Source organism: Syngnathoides biaculeatus, chromosome 16, assembly GCF_019802595.1.
Source record: "Syngnathoides biaculeatus isolate LvHL_M chromosome 16, ASM1980259v1, whole genome shotgun sequence".
NCBI classification, from domain to species: domain Eukaryota; kingdom Metazoa; phylum Chordata; class Actinopteri; order Syngnathiformes; family Syngnathidae; genus Syngnathoides; species Syngnathoides biaculeatus.
In genome coordinates, this window is record NC_084655.1 from 22028378 (window position 1) to 22045614 (window position 17237).

At 44.3% G+C, this 17237-nt stretch overlaps 2 protein-coding genes across 4 annotated transcripts; one reads left to right on the forward strand and one right to left on the reverse strand.

The window, feature by feature from the left end:
* The first annotated feature begins 720 nt into the window (after window positions 1–720).
* On the forward strand, window positions 721–9007 carry hmox2b (heme oxygenase 2b). Of its 2 annotated transcripts, none has more exons than XM_061847304.1 (6): window positions 721–867; window positions 2167–2252; window positions 2783–2900; window positions 2992–3483; window positions 4758–4881; window positions 5040–9007. In XM_061847304.1, exons 2-6 carry the CDS (start codon window positions 2182–2184, stop codon window positions 5165–5167), a joined length of 933 nt encoding a protein of 310 aa, XP_061703288.1. In that variant the 5' UTR covers window positions 721–867; window positions 2167–2181; the 3' UTR covers window positions 5168–9007. The 2 variants fall into 2 exon arrangements, with proteins under 2 accessions (XP_061703288.1, XP_061703289.1); XM_061847305.1 differs by lacking the exon at window positions 721–867 and adding an exon at window positions 899–1449.
* Window positions 9008–9888: 881 nt separating this feature from the next.
* Window positions 9889–16599, reverse strand: dnaja3a (DnaJ heat shock protein family (Hsp40) member A3a). 2 transcript variants are annotated; one of them, XM_061847297.1, is made up of 12 exons: window positions 16333–16599; window positions 15903–16027; window positions 15598–15681; window positions 15304–15516; window positions 14058–14210; window positions 13839–13986; window positions 13284–13348; window positions 12179–12307; window positions 11974–12089; window positions 11795–11892; window positions 10212–10345; window positions 9889–10119 (listed from the first exon to the last, which is right to left on the reverse strand). In XM_061847297.1, exons 1-11 carry the CDS (start codon window positions 16538–16540, stop codon window positions 10236–10238), a joined length of 1449 nt encoding a protein of 482 aa, XP_061703281.1. In that variant the 5' UTR covers window positions 16541–16599; the 3' UTR covers window positions 9889–10119; window positions 10212–10235. The 2 variants fall into 2 exon arrangements, with proteins under 2 accessions (XP_061703281.1, XP_061703283.1); XM_061847299.1 differs by lacking the exon at window positions 10212–10345 and having other exon boundaries at window positions 16333–16598.
* Window positions 16600–17237: the final 638 nt, after the last annotated feature.

Genomic DNA, 17237 nt, shown 5'->3' on the forward strand with positions numbered 1-17237 from the left:
TGCCACGAGGATTTGAATTAGAAATGCCACAGAAAATGTTATGTTGTATTTTTGAATAATACGATATAATTTTTCAGTAGAAGTGAATTAAAAATGCCACAGAAAATTTAATGTTGAATTTTTTTACAATGATACAACTTAATTGTAACATATTTTTTTGTATTATACAATACAGTACTCTGTGTATTTTTGTATAATAAAACATACATTTTTCTGTGACATTTTTAATTCATATCCTAATGGCACGAATTTACGCCAATACAATACTCCCTTCTTCGTTTCTCACACGTTTCTCAAGAACAGCGCAAAACGAACTAGTTTGCGTTTAGGTGTTTTTTTTTTTCTTTTCTTAATTACAAACATTCACGGCAATTCTAATTTTTACTACTCCGTTGCCGTATGGTTACTGAGATTACAAAAAATAATTCTATTTTCATTCTAATTCAGGCTTTGTCCAGTGGAAAATTTAAATATGCAGCCCAGGTCAGACTATTTGATAAAAAAAAAAAAGCCATTTTTTGAAAGTGGTACTCTGAACGGAAAACGTCTGTATTCGGTGGCATAAGATACAAATAACCTGTTATCCATCACATCTTAAATATTCAATGAAAACTTGCACACGACAGCGTTCTATTGAAAACATGGCGAATATGTAATTCAAGTGCTTGTCAATGTTTCTGGTTAGCCATTTAACACCGGTTGTGGGATTTGGATTACCTTTCTACTGGATTTCTTTCCGAGTATTTTGACGCTTTTGATTTTAAATAGTTTTGGAAACGGGCGCCTCAACACTTCCTGGCATGCGCAGTGAGTGTAGTCAAGCTTGACTTGAGTTCACCCGAGCGACGCGTAGTGGCTGGAGTGAAGGTTAGTGCGGCATTATACACTATTACGGCGTTTAAATGTGCATTCTAAATGGCAATTAAAAAAAAAAAAGCTTCAAAATGTGCTTTTGTTTATTAATTTCTCGACCACTTTCTTGTGGAACTTGTCGTAAATCTTGCTAGGTATTAGCTTGCGTCTTGGTAGCAAGCAAAGTTAGCTTTTGTTGTTGGTGTCAAAATGACGTCTGATGTCGGTGTTATCCAAATAAAAGACCAGTATCTCAATCGTATTTAGACGAAGGCTTTAAATGTCTCTTCACAACAGCAGTTGACTAAATAGTAGCTACAACGCCTAGAATCTACGTTAACTGGCACGGGGCCTTTTGTCTTGCTGCTTTTTGTTTGCCAGTATTCAATCGAGCTTGTGTGCTGAACCTGGCCCGGTTGTGTCACAATTCAACCTTCCGTGACTAGGTCATCCCTGCAGAGTCGGTTTTGAACGTGGTTGCATTTTGTAGCAGGCCGTCACTTTCCCTCCCTGCATCATCAACAGCAGCACAGTGGGGTCACGAAATTTCGCTTCAGCCCCCTTTTACCTGAGCTGAATATCTCCTCTGGAACTTGGGTAAAAATCAGCTTCCTTTTCATGCTTGAAATCAGAGCTTGAGTAGCCAAATATTGTACTCCAGTAAGTGTAAAAAGTAGTCCTAATACAGTATTTTAAAATAGCAATCATTGCTTTGTGGAAAAAAAAAAATCTACACAAACTACTGCATAACCGGTGACGAGTTTCAGATTTATCTTTTTTAATCACCATCAATGTCAAATAGATAAAATACAAAACCGGAATGTCCAATTTCAAATTTTGTCCACTCGTACAACACACGATCATTTTATTTATCAGTTAATCTCTTTATTATTTTATTTAATTGATTGTTGAATCAGACAAAAACTATTTCGATTTCCATTCCTTTATTGTTAATGGATAAGTACTGCTGTCTAATAAATATAATTTCTAAAATTTACTGGCAACACGGTGGAGCATCTCGTTCAAAGTTTTCCTCACACTTCTGAGAACCGGGCTTCAAATCCTGGAGTTTGCAGGTTCTCCCCGTGCCTACGTGTTGTTTTCTCCGGGTTTCTTTCACCCATCCATCCATTTTCTTTTCCGCTTATCCTTATCCTCACAAGGGTCTCGGGAGTGCTGGAGCCTATCCCAGCAGTCAAGGGGCAACCTGAACTGGTCGCCACCCAATCGCAGGGCACATCGGGACAAACAGCCACACTCACAATCACACCTATTCAGAGTGTCCAATTAATGTTGCATGTTTTTGGTATGTAGCAACCGTCAGACAAAATGGCCACAAGGACAGAGAACGCGTCCAACGGAAAAGGGCCCATCAACGAGGATGAAGGAGAAACCCTCAGGTTAAACTTCTCATGTATTCTGTATTTTTTTCTTTTTTTTTTTTTTTGTTCGAAAATGAAAGCATACGTTGAACCATAGACAATATCACACTAGTGAATGTATTCTTTTAGAATTGAACTACTATTACAAGATATCACATTGCTAAAAGTTAAAATCTTAAAAAGAATCAAATGTGGGGGAAAAATACAAACTAAAACGGTGTTTAACATGACAATGCTAATCTCAGTATTGACTGTTAAAAATGGTCAGAAAATATCAGAATTTAACTAAAAAAATATATCAAGAGGTCACACAATTTTTAGCTAAGGTATCGTCACTACTTTTTTGTCATTAAGATTTTTTTATTTTTTATTTTCCCAAATTCTACTTAGCTAATGTTGACTGACAGTACAACATTGGATTTTTTTTTTTTTTTTTTAATAATTTTTTTACGCAAAGTGGCCTCTTCGGCTCTCAGTGCAAAATCTCCGGGCACGCCTGCGTCAACGTGAAAGTGACCGCAGGCCATTATTCTCTTCGCATCCCCCAGGCCCGACGATTTATCTGAGATGCTGGCTGCCGGTACCAAAGACGTTCACGAAAAGGCCGAGAACACGCAATTCGTAAAGGACTTCCTCAGAGGGCGAATCCGCAAAGAGCTCTTCAAGGTGAGGCACGTGAGGAGATGAAAGCAACGCGGACGGCCTTAACGGAGATATATAAAAAAAAAAAAATGCGAGTGATATTTCCCCCCGACAGCTGGGTGCCGTAGCCCTCTACTACACGTACAGCGCCATGGAGGAGGAAATCGAAATGAACAAGGAGCACCCCCATTTCGCCCCGCTTTATTTCCCGTCGGAGCTGCACCGCCACGAGGCGCTGGGCCGTGACCTCGAATACTTTTACGGCCCCGACTGGAAGGACCAGATCGCCTGCTCCCCGGCCACCCAACGCTACGTGGACCGCATCCGCCGAGTGGGCCGGGAGGACCCGGTGCTGCTGGTGGCCCACGCCTACACCCGCTACATGGGCGACCTGTCGGGGGGTCAGGTGCTGAAGAAGGTGGCGCAAAGGGCCCTGAAGCTGCCCCCCACCGGAGAGGGCCTGGAGTTCTACCAGTTCGACGCCATCGACAGCGCCAAGGCCTTCAAGCAGCTTTACCGCAGCCGCATGAACGAGCTGGAACTCGACGCGGAGACCAAGAAGAGCCTTGTGGATGAGGCCATCAAGGCCTTCCACTTCAACATGGAGGTAAACGTCCATCTGCTTTGCCGCTTATCCTCACGAGGGTCACGGGGAGCGCTGGAGCCTATCCCAGCTGTCAACGGGCAGGACTGAACTGGCTGAACAGTCGTACTCACAATCACACCTCGGGGCAATTAATGTTGCGTGTTTTTGGGATGCGGGAGGAAACCGGAGTGCCCACCCGGAGAAAATGGAGGTCAACATGTGCTCTTTAAAGGTCAAGTGTCACGCCTATAAACATTCTAAAATAGATACTGTAATGAAAAATACATATAACATTATTCACTTCAACGTCCATGCAAAAAAATAGATATGAGCGGAGGGTGCGTCATCCATGCGCAAAGTTGCGGAAGTCTCATTCGACATCCAAGCGGTCGCCATATTGCCTGCGTCCTCTGTTCATGATGTCACATGGCGACATTCGCCATTGAAAACACGCTTGTGGGACACGGAAGCAAACATCTCACAAACGAGTGAAGTGACCGGGGCAATATTAGCCCATCGTTTTGAGCCGTATTTCGATGATATGCGGATCACTTCTAACTAACAACAGACTCCCAGACAGTATGTATGAGCCAGCCCAGCTCGGCGTCGACGGGTACATCGACGCATTTAGCACCCCTGACTTACGTGCGCGGATCTTTTGTTACATTCACCCAAACTATTTTATTTTTATTTTAGTAACTCTAAACACACCTACCCGTCATTTGGAACCCACAAAGCTCTCGTCCTTTGCACCCGTGCAATCCATTTTTCACGACGAACCGGATCTCTTGCAAACCTATGAAGGGGAAAGCCGACCTCCCGAGTGCTCGAACAATATCCAGCAACGCAACGAGCCGGCATTTTGGCTAACGCGAAGGAACAAAGAGCTACCTTCCCGCAGGTAAAAATTAATAGAAACATACTCCCCTGTACGTCACTTCTCGCTTCTTCTCAAAAACAAAACCCTCGAGAGGATTTTCATGGCGGGAGTTACAAAAAGCTGTCTATGTCAAAATCATGTTTTGTGGTGAAAAAACGCACGGGCCCAGATTGGCTGCCGTTTTTTTCATTAATAACGTACTAAAAACCATCCATTTCATGACAGTGGCACTTCAAATAACACGTATTTGAACATAAACGGCGCAGCAACACATGTACACGGAAAATATTACAATACTCTGAGGCATCACCTACGGATACATATGAAATCCACTCAAGTACAGTAATGACGCATTTGTAATGAGTTACTTCTCACCGCCGGTCATTCATCGTCTTTCACGTTTTTTGCTCGGCAGGTTTTCGAGGAGCTGGAGGAAATCGGGAAAACCTTCCAGGAGGAGGTTTCGGAAGCCGGGATGCCCGTGCACGGGGACGCGGGGGGCGACATCCGCAAATGCCCCTATTATGCCGCCAAAATGGGTACGTCTTGCGCCATAAAAATCTTCAATTTTGATCTTGTGCCGTTGAGGTATAAAAATAAATGTTATAGCTGACATCGTTTTATAGCGTGCACAGCGGGATTTCAAGACTAGAAAAAATCCAAAGTACCTTCACCGCCGTCGTTCTTCTGGTTTTAGCAACGAGGGGCGGGACGGCGTACGCGTGCCAGCTGGCCATGGCCGTCCTGCGCCACCCCACCGGCCAGGTCCTCGTCGCCACGTGGTTCGCCGCCTTAGCCGGCCTGGCCGCCTGGTACGTGATGTGAGGGAGGAAGAGAGGATGAAAAACTTGATGGACGGAGGGGCGGGGGGGGCACATGCAACCACGGCAACGCACGACCTGGATCTGGAATTCCGATGCGTTGATCTTAAGGACCGTATCGACCTCCCCGACCCCCTTGACCAGTCCAGCACCACCTCCACCTCTATCAGGCTTTTTTTTTTTTTTTTTGTTCTACCTCCTTCGCACCATCCATCCATCCCTCCATCCTGTGATGAGTCATTTGTCATCACATCAGGTTTTCTCACACTTCCCCAGACGGTGACAGATGATCCAAGCACAGTTTTTTTTATGCTCTACGTTGATGCAAAAGATGATTATGAATGAGAAATTGCTCGGGTCAAAAATACTATGCACACGTTACGGACGGGTTTTCATCACAAGTGCGTTTTTTTTTTTTTTTTTTTGGGGGGGGGCGAGGGGGGGCCGTGCGGGGTCTCGGTTTGACTCAGGAAAGAAAACTCGATTCATAAAGTATCGCGGTTTATTTCTCGCAGAGAAGCTTCATTCGCTGGGATTCTTTGACGTTGCGTTAAACAAAGTCCAAATGGCGTCGACGTGCTGCTAAGAATTTTTGTTCGAATTTCATCATTCCGGCGCTGGCCTTTAATTTTAAATACCGTAGTTCCTTATGTAATAACTATTTAATTACGCAAACTGCAGAGTATCAGCCATCTATCGGGAGTACGGTGTTTATGAGATGGGACAAAAGCAGTTTTATGATATAAACCCCCAAAAATTCCCCAAATAAAACAGTTTTACGTATTTAGTATTACGCAGTGGCGGCACGGTGGTTCGGCCGGTAAAGCGTTGGTCTCACGGTTCTGAGGACCCGGGTTCGATCCCGGCCCCGCCTGTGTGGAGTTTGCATGTTCTCCCCGTGCATGCGTGGGTTTACTCCGGGTGGGCACTCCGGTTTCCTCCCACATCCCAAAAACACGCAACATTAATTGCCCCGAGGTGTGATTGCGAGTGCGGCTGTTGGTCTCAATGTGCCCTGCGATTGGCTGGCGACCAGTTCAGGGTGTAACCCCCCCTCTCCTGCCCGTTGACAGCTGGGATAGGCTGCAGCACTTCCCCGCAACCCTCGTGAGGATACGCTGTGAAGAAAATGGATGGATGCATGTATTACAAAGTAGTATTTATGGCACACCCGCTATTCTAATGAGGATAGGCGGTATGGAAAATGGATGGATATTTAGCGTTGGATCGATTCCCGCTCAGCGATGTCATGGAAATCTCCCCTGTGACTCACTGGCGACCAGTCCAGGGGGGGGGGGGTCTTTTCGCCCGAAGCTAGCTGGGACCCTTGTGAGGATAAGCAGCTTGGATAACGGATGGATGTGATTAAGGCTAACCAAAAAATGCTAAATATCATAGGAGGGCTAACGAACGGCCTCTGTGCGGCGGTGTCACATCGATTAAAGCAAGCAACAATATTTGAACACTTAACCGTGGCGCAACACATTTAGACCAAAAATATAGCAATACTCAATGGCATATATATATATATATACACACATGTATTTTTTTTATCTCCTATGAAAAACGACTGACTGATTCACTTACTGCAGTTAGGAAACATTTGTCTAAATGCCAGGCCAAGCACGCCAGCAGGTGGTGATGATGCGCAAACTCAACTTTCATTTCTTTACATTTAATTATGCTATGACGATGTGTACTCTTGCTATTTTACCTTAAATTTGGGGGGGGGGGCTGAAATACATTAATGGAATTAGAACAGATGATTTGAGTTACGAGTGCAATCACAATACAAAATTAATACAGCATATTTTATATATATATATATCTACACACATGTGCATCATTGCCAGAAAAATCCCATAATTTTTTTTGCCAAAGCACTTTCCCAACATGAAAATACTGCTTTGGCTCCATCTTGTGGCATTACACTACCAAGCAACTACGTAGAACAGGCCATAGCCTTGTCTAATCGGGGAAAAAAAATGCTTTGCCACCACTCATAAAATAAATCCATCTTCCGTTTGGGCTTCAGAGATCACAGGTATCAGCTTTACAGATACCATGCCACATGGTATATTGACAGTAACCTTTAAATAAACGGCAGTTGTCCGCTTTACAGATGCCACGTCCGCTCTGCAAAAGGCTGCAACACATAATAACCACAGCTATTTATGTATTCGCGCGGAAAATGATGAGGCGTGGAGGCGACTATTTGAGGAATTACGGCGTTTACACTTTGACAAGCGTACGATGAACAGATTTGCGCGAGTGTTAAAACGCATTGGAATTATGATGACTTTTTGCACGAGTTAAAAGAAATGAATTTTTGTAGATTGAACAGTTTTGACTCCAACGCGAACGACAGTTTGAAGTTGCCAAAGGAGCCGATACATAATTACACTGTCATAAGAAATAGCGTATTGTATTAGGTTGAAGGAAATGGAGATTGATCCTGATTTTGTTTTGGGTTTTTTTTCAATATAGAGAGAATATGTAGAGCACAGTATATGAAGGCCTGCAGTGAAGGAAATAAGTATTTGAACACCCTGCTATATTGCAAGTTCTCCCCTTTTTTTTTTACGATTTATTTGTGTGCTACAGCTGCAAATAAGTATTTGAACACCCAAGAAAAAGAACGTTAATAATTGTTACAGTAGCCTTTGTTTGCAATTACAGAGGTCAAACGTTTCCTGTAGTTGTTCACCAGGTTTGCACACATTGCAGGAGAGATTTTGGCCCACTCCTCCATGCAGATCTTCTCTAGATCAGACGGGTTTCAGCTCCCTTCAAAGATTTTCTATTGGGTTTAGGTCTGGAGACCTTGATATGCTTCTTCCGGAGCCACTCCTTGGTTTTCCTGGCTTTGTGCTTCGGGTCATCGTCGTGTTGAAAGGTCCAGCCACGGCCCATCTTCAATCCTCTGACTGTGGGAAAGAGGTTGTTCGACAAAATCTCACAATACATGGCCACTGTCATCCTCTCCTTAATACAGTGCGCAGTCGTCCTGTCCCGTGTGCAGAAAAACAGCCCCAAAGCATGATGATGCTACCACCCCCGTGCTTCACAGTAGGGACGGTGTTCTTGGAATGGAACTCATCATTCGTTCGGTTAGTGGAATTATGGCCAAAAAGTTCCATTTTGGTCTCGTCTGACCGCAAAACCTTCTCCCCATGACTCCTCTGTATCATCCAAATGGTCATTGGCAAGCAAACTTAAGACAGGCCTTGACATGTGCCGGTTTAAGCAGGGGAACCTTCCGCGTCGTGCGTGATTTCAAATCGTGACGTCTTAGTGTATTACCAACAGTCACCATGGAAACGGTGGTCCCAGCTCTTTTCAGGTCGCTGACCATTGAAACTTGCACCATAGCAGGGTGTTCAAATACTCATTTTCTTCACTGTATTTGAGCATAGGCGAGCGGGAACTGCCTCAGGTTCGGTACCAATGTATAAAAGCGTTCCATTAATATTCACAGTTTTTAAATTGATACTGTACCCTGGTTTATTGCTGCTTCTGTATGGATATGCGCTGTAATTGCAAGTTTGAACATCATTTTATATTCCTCCTGTTCCAAAAGGGCACTTTTCAACATTCATCTTTAAAGGCATCGAAGTGATGGTTGTGTTATTTTGGAGACTTGGGCCATGTGAGTCAAAAGAGGGCAAAGGTCAAGTCCGGCGTGACACTTGTGACTCCGGAATGGAAAACGAGTGGAATATTTTGACACATTTGCATCGACTTGTACTACAATTTCATCCTTCTGGACTACTTAATTGTGCACACGGTGGATTGTAGAACAGAACTCTGCTGTCTGTAATGAAATAAAAACCCACCTGACTGACATTTTGGCCCATTTTTATTGAAACTTAAAACGTTGATCAATTTTCTGTAACGTTTGGCCTTATGAGCCGAGTTTTGTTTTTATCCAAACGGTGCCTTTTTTTATATTACATATATTTTTCCAAGTGAAATTCCGGTGGTTTGGATTCACGATGTATCCAATAGGCCATGTAATATGTACTGTATCTTGAAAATGTGATATTAATCCTCATTTAATGGTGTTTTGGGAAGATTTTTTTTTTTTTTTTTTTTTTTTAAATCGACAATTACGAATTTTCAGGGGCGCCGCCGTTTTGGCGAGTCACACGACCTTCGTGCGCGGGTGCGACGTATTACGTGCCGCAGCGAAGGCTCGATTACAGGATTACAGAATTTTCCGTGGATTCGTGGAATTCAGAGTTTTTTTCAGCTGAAAATGTCATTTTTGTGAAACATGCAAATCCGTTGAGAACATTTTTTTTTTTTTTGGGGGGGGGGTTCTGAAAGTCTTATGGCCAGCGCTGATTTCTTCTCATCCGATGACGAAATACTATCGGTTGATCGGGAAGACGGAGGAATATTTCCATACATATTTGAACCTGTGGCTATGAATAATGCAGAATTTTCCGACGGTTCTTCTTCAGACGGGAGTCTGACGAGCGAGCTCTGGCGGCATTTTCAAAAATTCATTACATATTGCATGACTTATTGGATACGTTGTCAATCCAAACCAGCGGAATTTCCTTTTTCACGTGTATGAGGTGTGTTCGTTCGTGTGGCTTGTGTGTGGATATACAGACCAGAAAAATTGTGAAGATGGCCACGGAAGGCCATCTCAACTTTTAAACCTAAATTAGTGGATCTACACGCAAGTATTCTTGAAAGCATGATGAACAGCAGGACTTGTAATGATAAACTTTTATTGTATTTGTGTCTTCAAACATCTTTTACGTGCGGCGTGGCGACGGCTGCGATTGGCCGTCTTTCATAGTCTTTGGAGCTAAAATGGATGAAGCGTTTTACTCCCTGGAACTGGACCTCCTTTGCCTTGTTGGATGCACGCGCGAATGCCGCCGACGTGGCTTTCCTTCGCGCCGAGCGACTGAACCTCTCAGGTCCACGAAGACCTCTTACCTGGAAGAGGAGACGAAAAAATAGATTTCCGCCTCTAAGAGGACATCGGAGCCTGACAGCCACAAACCGAAGACGGACTGTTCTCGTCCTACCTGGTTTGTGGCTGTCAGGAAGAACTAACTAAACAATTGCTTGAGTGTGGAGAAGAAGCCCCTCGCTTGTTTCAACTCGCCTTCCTTCCTGTCATGCCCTTCCTTCTTAAATTGCTTACCACTGGCGCCCCCACCTGGACACACATTCGCACTACGTAAGACACCACTGGAAAGATGGGAGAGCTCTTCTGGCCGGTCAACTAAATTGCTCCAAAAATTATAATGTACCGTGGCACTCCATTTATGAGTGCCTTGAATTTTTATTTAGATGTAAGCAGATGCTCGGACATTTTTTTTTTTTTTTTTTGCAGGCAAAGATTTTCCACATGAATCCAAGATGATGGCAGTAAACTTTACAAGCAGCAGCCCTTCAGCAGATGGTAGAGAATTATTATTATTATTTTTTTTAAAGGGGGTCTTCAAGCTGTTTACTAGCACTCCAAGTTGAAGTTTACTGTCAAACTATATTATTTGTGCATTTAAAACCACCACAAAAATTTGCCTTGGTAAGAGGGCGCCACTGACTGCAGAAGACAAATTCCTTGTGTGTTGTGACACACTTGGGCAATAAAGCTGAATGTGAACATGAGAAGGGGAAACACCTTAGGCCAGGGGTGCCCAGACTTTTTTTTACCCCAAGATCTACTTTTCAAGCAGCCAGCCTCTTGCTGATAATGCACTTTTCCCACTCGGAAGAGAAAGAGAAACTCTTATTCACTGTAACCACTTTTTTTTTTTCCAATTATTCACTTACTTCAAAAGTCATTGCAACTTTTTACCTTTCTCCATTAATATCGAAAGTAAACATAAGCAGCATGTCTAGCTCGTCTTTGCTCAACGTTACCCAAACTGTGTTGCTAACTGAAACAGCAGTGGTGGACGCTGTCATTATAAAAAATATTGATGGGCTGCGTAAGTACTGCAACATTTGGAATTATGAGTGTACGTCTTTAAGATGGTGCGGGTGGGGGACGGGGAGTGTATAAGGTAAACTAGGAAAAAGTGTGGGGCAGACCACCGGTTGTTGTTCAGGAAGGTTCCGTGTGCTGCCTAAAAGAAACCAGTGGCTTCTTCTTTTCATTTTTTTTTTTTTTACAGTACGTATGTGAATTGTGCCACTGGATGTAGCAACCAGTCGTCCCTCGCTCATTGAATCACGTTGCAAAATGCCACAAACTGAATAGCTGGATGTTATACTTTAAATGTGCATTGGATCATTTTATTTTTTTTGCACGCAACGCAGAATTATCTGCGAAGAGACTGCATCAGCCCTGCACAATTGCAGTTTAGAGGGAACATTAGCTGACATCCCTTTTTTTTTTTAATTATTTTTTTTTTTGGGGGGGGGGCACACACCGTCCAGTCGATTGCGACCCCTGCCTGAGGCTAATAAAAAACTGGCTTCAGTATCAGGATAGCTATAAACAACTCATTTATACACTAACAGTCGCAAAATATTCACACGGACAATCCAGCATATAGTCTATCTTCTGTGAAAAACTAACATTACTTTCATGCTAACTTATGTTATTATTTCAAACGGGAAAGATGATTTGAGTCGTGCGAGGTTAGCGACATCTAACCTGTGGCGGTGGCGCTGACGCCGTTAACCGTTCCTTCCACGTCCGCCTCGTCCTCGGCGTAGCTCGTGACGAGAGCCCTCTGCCGGTCTGTCAGCGTCCTGCAAAAAACAAAACAAAGAATAAATAAAATAAAGTCCAATGACGACGCTGCACATTTCCCCACCCCGTTCGCGTCTTACTTGGGTACTTTAATTTTGATATGGACGTAGTGATCGCCAAAGCCGTAGCCGCTGACGCGGGCGATTCCTTTCCCCGCCAGGTGGATTCGCTGGTCTGTCTGGACGCCAGCTGGGATCTGATCCGACGACCAACGCAATGTTCCTCTCATCAAAGGGGAGCGTTTATGTGGGCATGATGAGTTTGACATTTTTTTTTGGTACTTACAGCTAAGTTGAGCGTTTCGTAGAGGCCTTGCGTCCTGGCCGTGCCGCCCAGGATGGCTTGAGCCACGGAGACGTAAAGGTCCGAGTGGATGTCGGCGCCGTCCCGCCTGAACACCGGACTCTTCTGGACCTGACGCCGCAGACCAAACAGTGCGCATCATGAGTGCCACATTGACACATTTCTTTTCAAAGCGGCTGCAAAACTTGCCGTCGCGGTCGACATTTTTTGTCTTGTTTAAGTGAAAAAAAAAAAAAACAAAACTCACGAGCAGTCGTTTCTCATCTTTGGTGCGGTAGCAACAAACAAGCTACGCTAACGATTGTAAAATGCAAGCTCCTCGAGGAGGTCAGAGAGTTCAGTTTGGGGGCGCACATTACCCTAATAAATATGTGTAACATAAGACTTTGAATATCATATCAAAATGTATACGTATACCTATTTTTTAACCACTTTATGTATCTGTATACGACTATACAATGTGATTGTACTGAGTATGTAATGTGATACTTAAATATAATGTGCTCTGTTAACTTTTTGAAAATATTTTGGGAAAAATTTGCGCATTATTTTCGAGAATTTACGGTACACTTTGGGAGGAATGTGATTTTTCTCAAGTGGAGGCGTTCATTTATTCAAATGGCACTGGACTAACTCGGAATGTGTCAAACTATCCTGAAAGGGCAACGGAGGCGGCCATCGAAACTGGGGCAGGCCCCGTGACCCGAATCAGGAGAACCAGAAAGAAGATGTGGATGGATGGATGGATGGATGGATGGGTAGGTAGAGAGGGGGATGGATGGAGAGAGAGGGAGACGGACAGACAGACGGTTGGGATTGATGGATGGAGACAGACAGACAGATAGATAGAGGGATGGATGGAGAGAGAGAGAGGGACGTACAGACAGACAGATGGAGGGGGGATGAATGGAGAGAGGGAGACAGACAGACGGACGGGGGAATTGATGGATGGAGAGAGAGAGAGACAGACAGACAGACATCCGGAAACCAACACAAAACTATTGGATTGATGGATGGATGGATGGAGGGATGGATGGATGGAGGGATGCGCACAGGCCCAACAATGAAGTCCCCTGTGGTCACTCACTCGAAATGTGATGAAGATCTCCTTCTTTCCGACGGGCATTCGTACAGTCTGTCCATCCTCCACTCCTGAAGGACAACACATTGAACAAGAAGCGTTTGTCAGCGACTTTGAAATGCGGGGAGTCCTCGGGTTAAGACGCTCGCCACCTAAGACGGGTCAGCTCTAATATTCATTTTAAATTGCCTCGCGGGCCAAATATAATTACAGAAATTCCAGAGTTAGACACTTGTGCACTACGCGTTTTGTTCTTGTCAATTCGAACCAACCCCCGAATAAAACCCGCAAATAACATAACTCTCGCGGCGGTTGATTCGGTTTTCGAACCGCCTTCTGCAACGGATTGTGGTCGGGAACCGAAGCACCGCTGTATTTGTTTTTCATACAAAGTACTTTGATGTAAATTCTGATTTTAACGGAGGAATCCGACTTAAGTCGAAATTCGAGTTAAGTCCGCTACCGTGTGAACGGATCTCAGTCGTAGACCGAGGACTCCCTGTGCGGCGAGTAAAACACATCGGGGCGCTTGTAAAGCATGGTACGGGCCGGCCGACTCACCCGCGGGCACGGGGACCGTGACGGTTTTCCGTTGCTTCGTCTGCCCGGTCCCGCGGCAGCTGTGGCACGGGTCGGAAATGACCGTTCCCTTGCCGCCGCAGCGTCGGCACGTGGAGCGCATCACAAACGGGCCCGTGTTCACCGTCTCCTGCAGAAAAAAAAAACAAAAACAACAGTTACAAACGGCTGACGGGCGCACGCTCCAGATGATGCGGTTACCATGCCGGAGCCGTTGCAGTGGTGGCAGTGCTGGACTTTGGTGCCCGGCTCGTGGCCCTTCCCGCCGCAGCGCTGGCAAGACGCTTCCGTGCTAATCGAGATCTCCTTGTTGACTCCTTTCGCTGCCTGAGTGAACGTCAACTCCATGATGTACTGCTCGGGGTAAACACAATGAAGGTTGAGTTTATTTTTTTAGGAATTAATCACTCCGTTTCAGCCCAGCCAAAGAATAAACTTTCCCCAAAAAATTACGCAGCACTTAATAATATCGAACTATATCAGAACAAATAACAGAAAGTAATACTAATTTATTGCAGCCTCTTCCGCAGTCAAATGAAAAAGCAAGCCTCTTTTAAAACCTCCACTCTCTTTACCGACTTGTTCCTTTCTCCATCTATACATTTTTATTATGCGATAAAGTACAATATAGTGTATATGCAGCATCAAAAGCTTATACAAATGTTGGACTTCAGGTCATCTATATCAGGGGTGTCAAAATCATTTTTCCTCAAGGGCTACATTGTTGTTCCGCTTTCCCTCAGAGGGCCGTTATGACCGGGAAATAAAAATATTTAGTCATCTCATCCAATATTTACATCATCATTTTGGAATCAGAAATCAAGGGGTAATGTGTTTTTTCAATTATTTACATTTGATAACACAAAATTGCTTGTAATGTCTCAACTTTATCATTTATGACATATGTGACAATTTGAAAGTTTGGTGCAGAATTTTACAAGAATCACGGAAATTTACACTCTAGATTTGGCTTCGTGGGCCACATAAAATCATGAGGCAGGCCACATCTGGCCCCCGGGCTTTGAGTTGGACACCTATTATCTGTATAATCGCTCAATGCCCGGGAACATTTTTTTTTTTTTTGCGATGATCTGGTTCGGTCCACTTCTACCGCATCGCGCAGTGTGCGACAGGCTTAACCTGTCATGGTATTAGTCGTTCTTTACAGATTATAAAAAAATATATCTTCCTATGACTCTTGTTGTATTCTGTCTATATGTGTTGGTACACCCTTTGTGTTCACATGTCCAGTAGAACCCTGCCAGACAGCTGCAATTTGTGAGCCCATTTACGGTATTTTGGACTGTTAGTATTAAAGTAGTTAGCCCATCTATGGCATTTTCCATTGCTAGTTAGCATTAAGCTAAGTGGACATCGCCTTTTTTGTTTCGTTTCTTCACTCGTTACTTGAATTTCAAGGCACCCCGGAAGCTAATATGCAACAGACCTCCTGCGGCTGATCAAAGATGGCATTAAAGTCTCCGAATCCACGTCCTCCAGAATATTCCCCAAAGATCTTGCGGAAGAGCTCCTCCGGGTTCACGTTTTGCGTCTGCCCGGACCAGTACTGCTGCCCGCCACCGCCGCCTGCCTGGCCGCCGTTGAAGCCCGCTGAGCCGTACGCGTCGTACTGCTTCCTCTTTCCTTCGTCGCTGAGTACCTGAGAGGAAAAAAAAATCTTGCGTTGGAGAGGTTTGTGCATTACAATAAACGGGAATAAAGAAAGGCAATAACACTCAACTTCATAAGCCTCAGCCAGCTGGGCAAATTTCTCCTTGGCTTTTGGGTCATCTTTGTTTGTGTCCGGGTGGTATTTTTTGGCCATCTGGGGGACGACAAACGCCCAAATTGTGAAATGACTGACTGAACTGTACACTAAATTCCCATTTTGTTTGTAGACTTTAACAAAAATTGGAGTTCCTGTATTTGTTATCCAGTGATTTCAAAAAAATGATGGATGATGAGCACAATGAGCAGACATGTTTGTTAGAACATCCAGCACAATTGAGGTCAGGACAAAATTGGTTGGGCCGAGCAACAGCAAACCTGATAATAGGCCTTTTTGATCTCCTTCTGGGTTGCAGTGCGAGGTACCCCAAGGACCTGGTAGAAGTCCTGCTTATTGTTGGCCAACGTGCTTGTGTGGAAGGCACACATAGGTGCTTTGAAACCTGAAGAGGGAGGTTTTGGGGGGGGGGGGGGTTGGACAGTACAGCTGCATTAAGATTAACTAAAATTTGGCATAGGATTGTTTTTTCGTATTACTTACAATATCAGTAGAGTACGAGGGAAGTTAAAGAGTTAAAGATTACCTAACTCTAACACAGTTCAAAGTACCTGAACGTATGCTTCAAAGAACACTGATGTGCAATCATTGTAAAGGATTCTGGTAGAATTTAAGTCCAAGCTCGATAAGGACATAACAAAAAAAAACCAAACCTAGCTTAACTCAATGCTAACACGAGACGTCGCTTACCAGGCAGCCCCCTCAATGTCAACCCTGTCCCCGCCCGGCCACACGCCATGCTCCCTCCGGCCCAAAGCGTCCCGGCTCCGAACGTGCAGAGGGCCCGTGGCGAGCCACAGGAAACGGGGAGAGCTGCGCAAGCCGCGCGGTGGTACCCAGAGGACACCATGACAGTTAACCAGCGTGAGGAACTGCGAGCGGCAGCGGACGCCATCATTCCCACACTGTGGCCGTACCGCGCATGACAGGAAGTGTTACGTCACCGCAATCTTGCGTCACGTTTCTTTCTCGAAAACGGAAAGGTTCTGTACAAATAAAATTCTACAACACATTTATATAACAGCATCATAAAAACAAACAAACAAAAAAAAAACAATTATTTGGTCTTCATAAAAACCCAATATATTTCTTATGGGCCGCCCGGCTACTCATACGTAAATCTTTGTAGGTAACGTTAATTTGCTTCCCTCGGGCTCAAAACTGAACACAACGGTACCTTAAAATATGAATGTCATGACTTGACTTGATGAGTTTTTTTTACGAGTCATCCCCACTGATCTAAAATAAAAAGACTGGATAGCGCATTCACATCGAGCGTTTTGGCCGCCATCTTGGTACTCCCGCAATGTGTGGAGGACGTGGTTGACAGGTTGGATTATGGTGGGGTTTTTCTCAAAGTTTGGCATGTACAGTGAAAACCGGTCGTGTGAGCTTGGCATGTTTTTCCGTTCTGGTAACATGAAGGATTTTTAATTGGACTTGGCAAGCCAAAAAATGCCCAAGTGCAAAGGAAAGAAATATAACACAGTGACTACCAAGAAACCTTGCATATTACCTAGGGCCCGATTTCCGTGACATGTTAACGTTTTCCAAAATATGCTGTGAAGCACTATCATCATAACATAGCAAAAAAC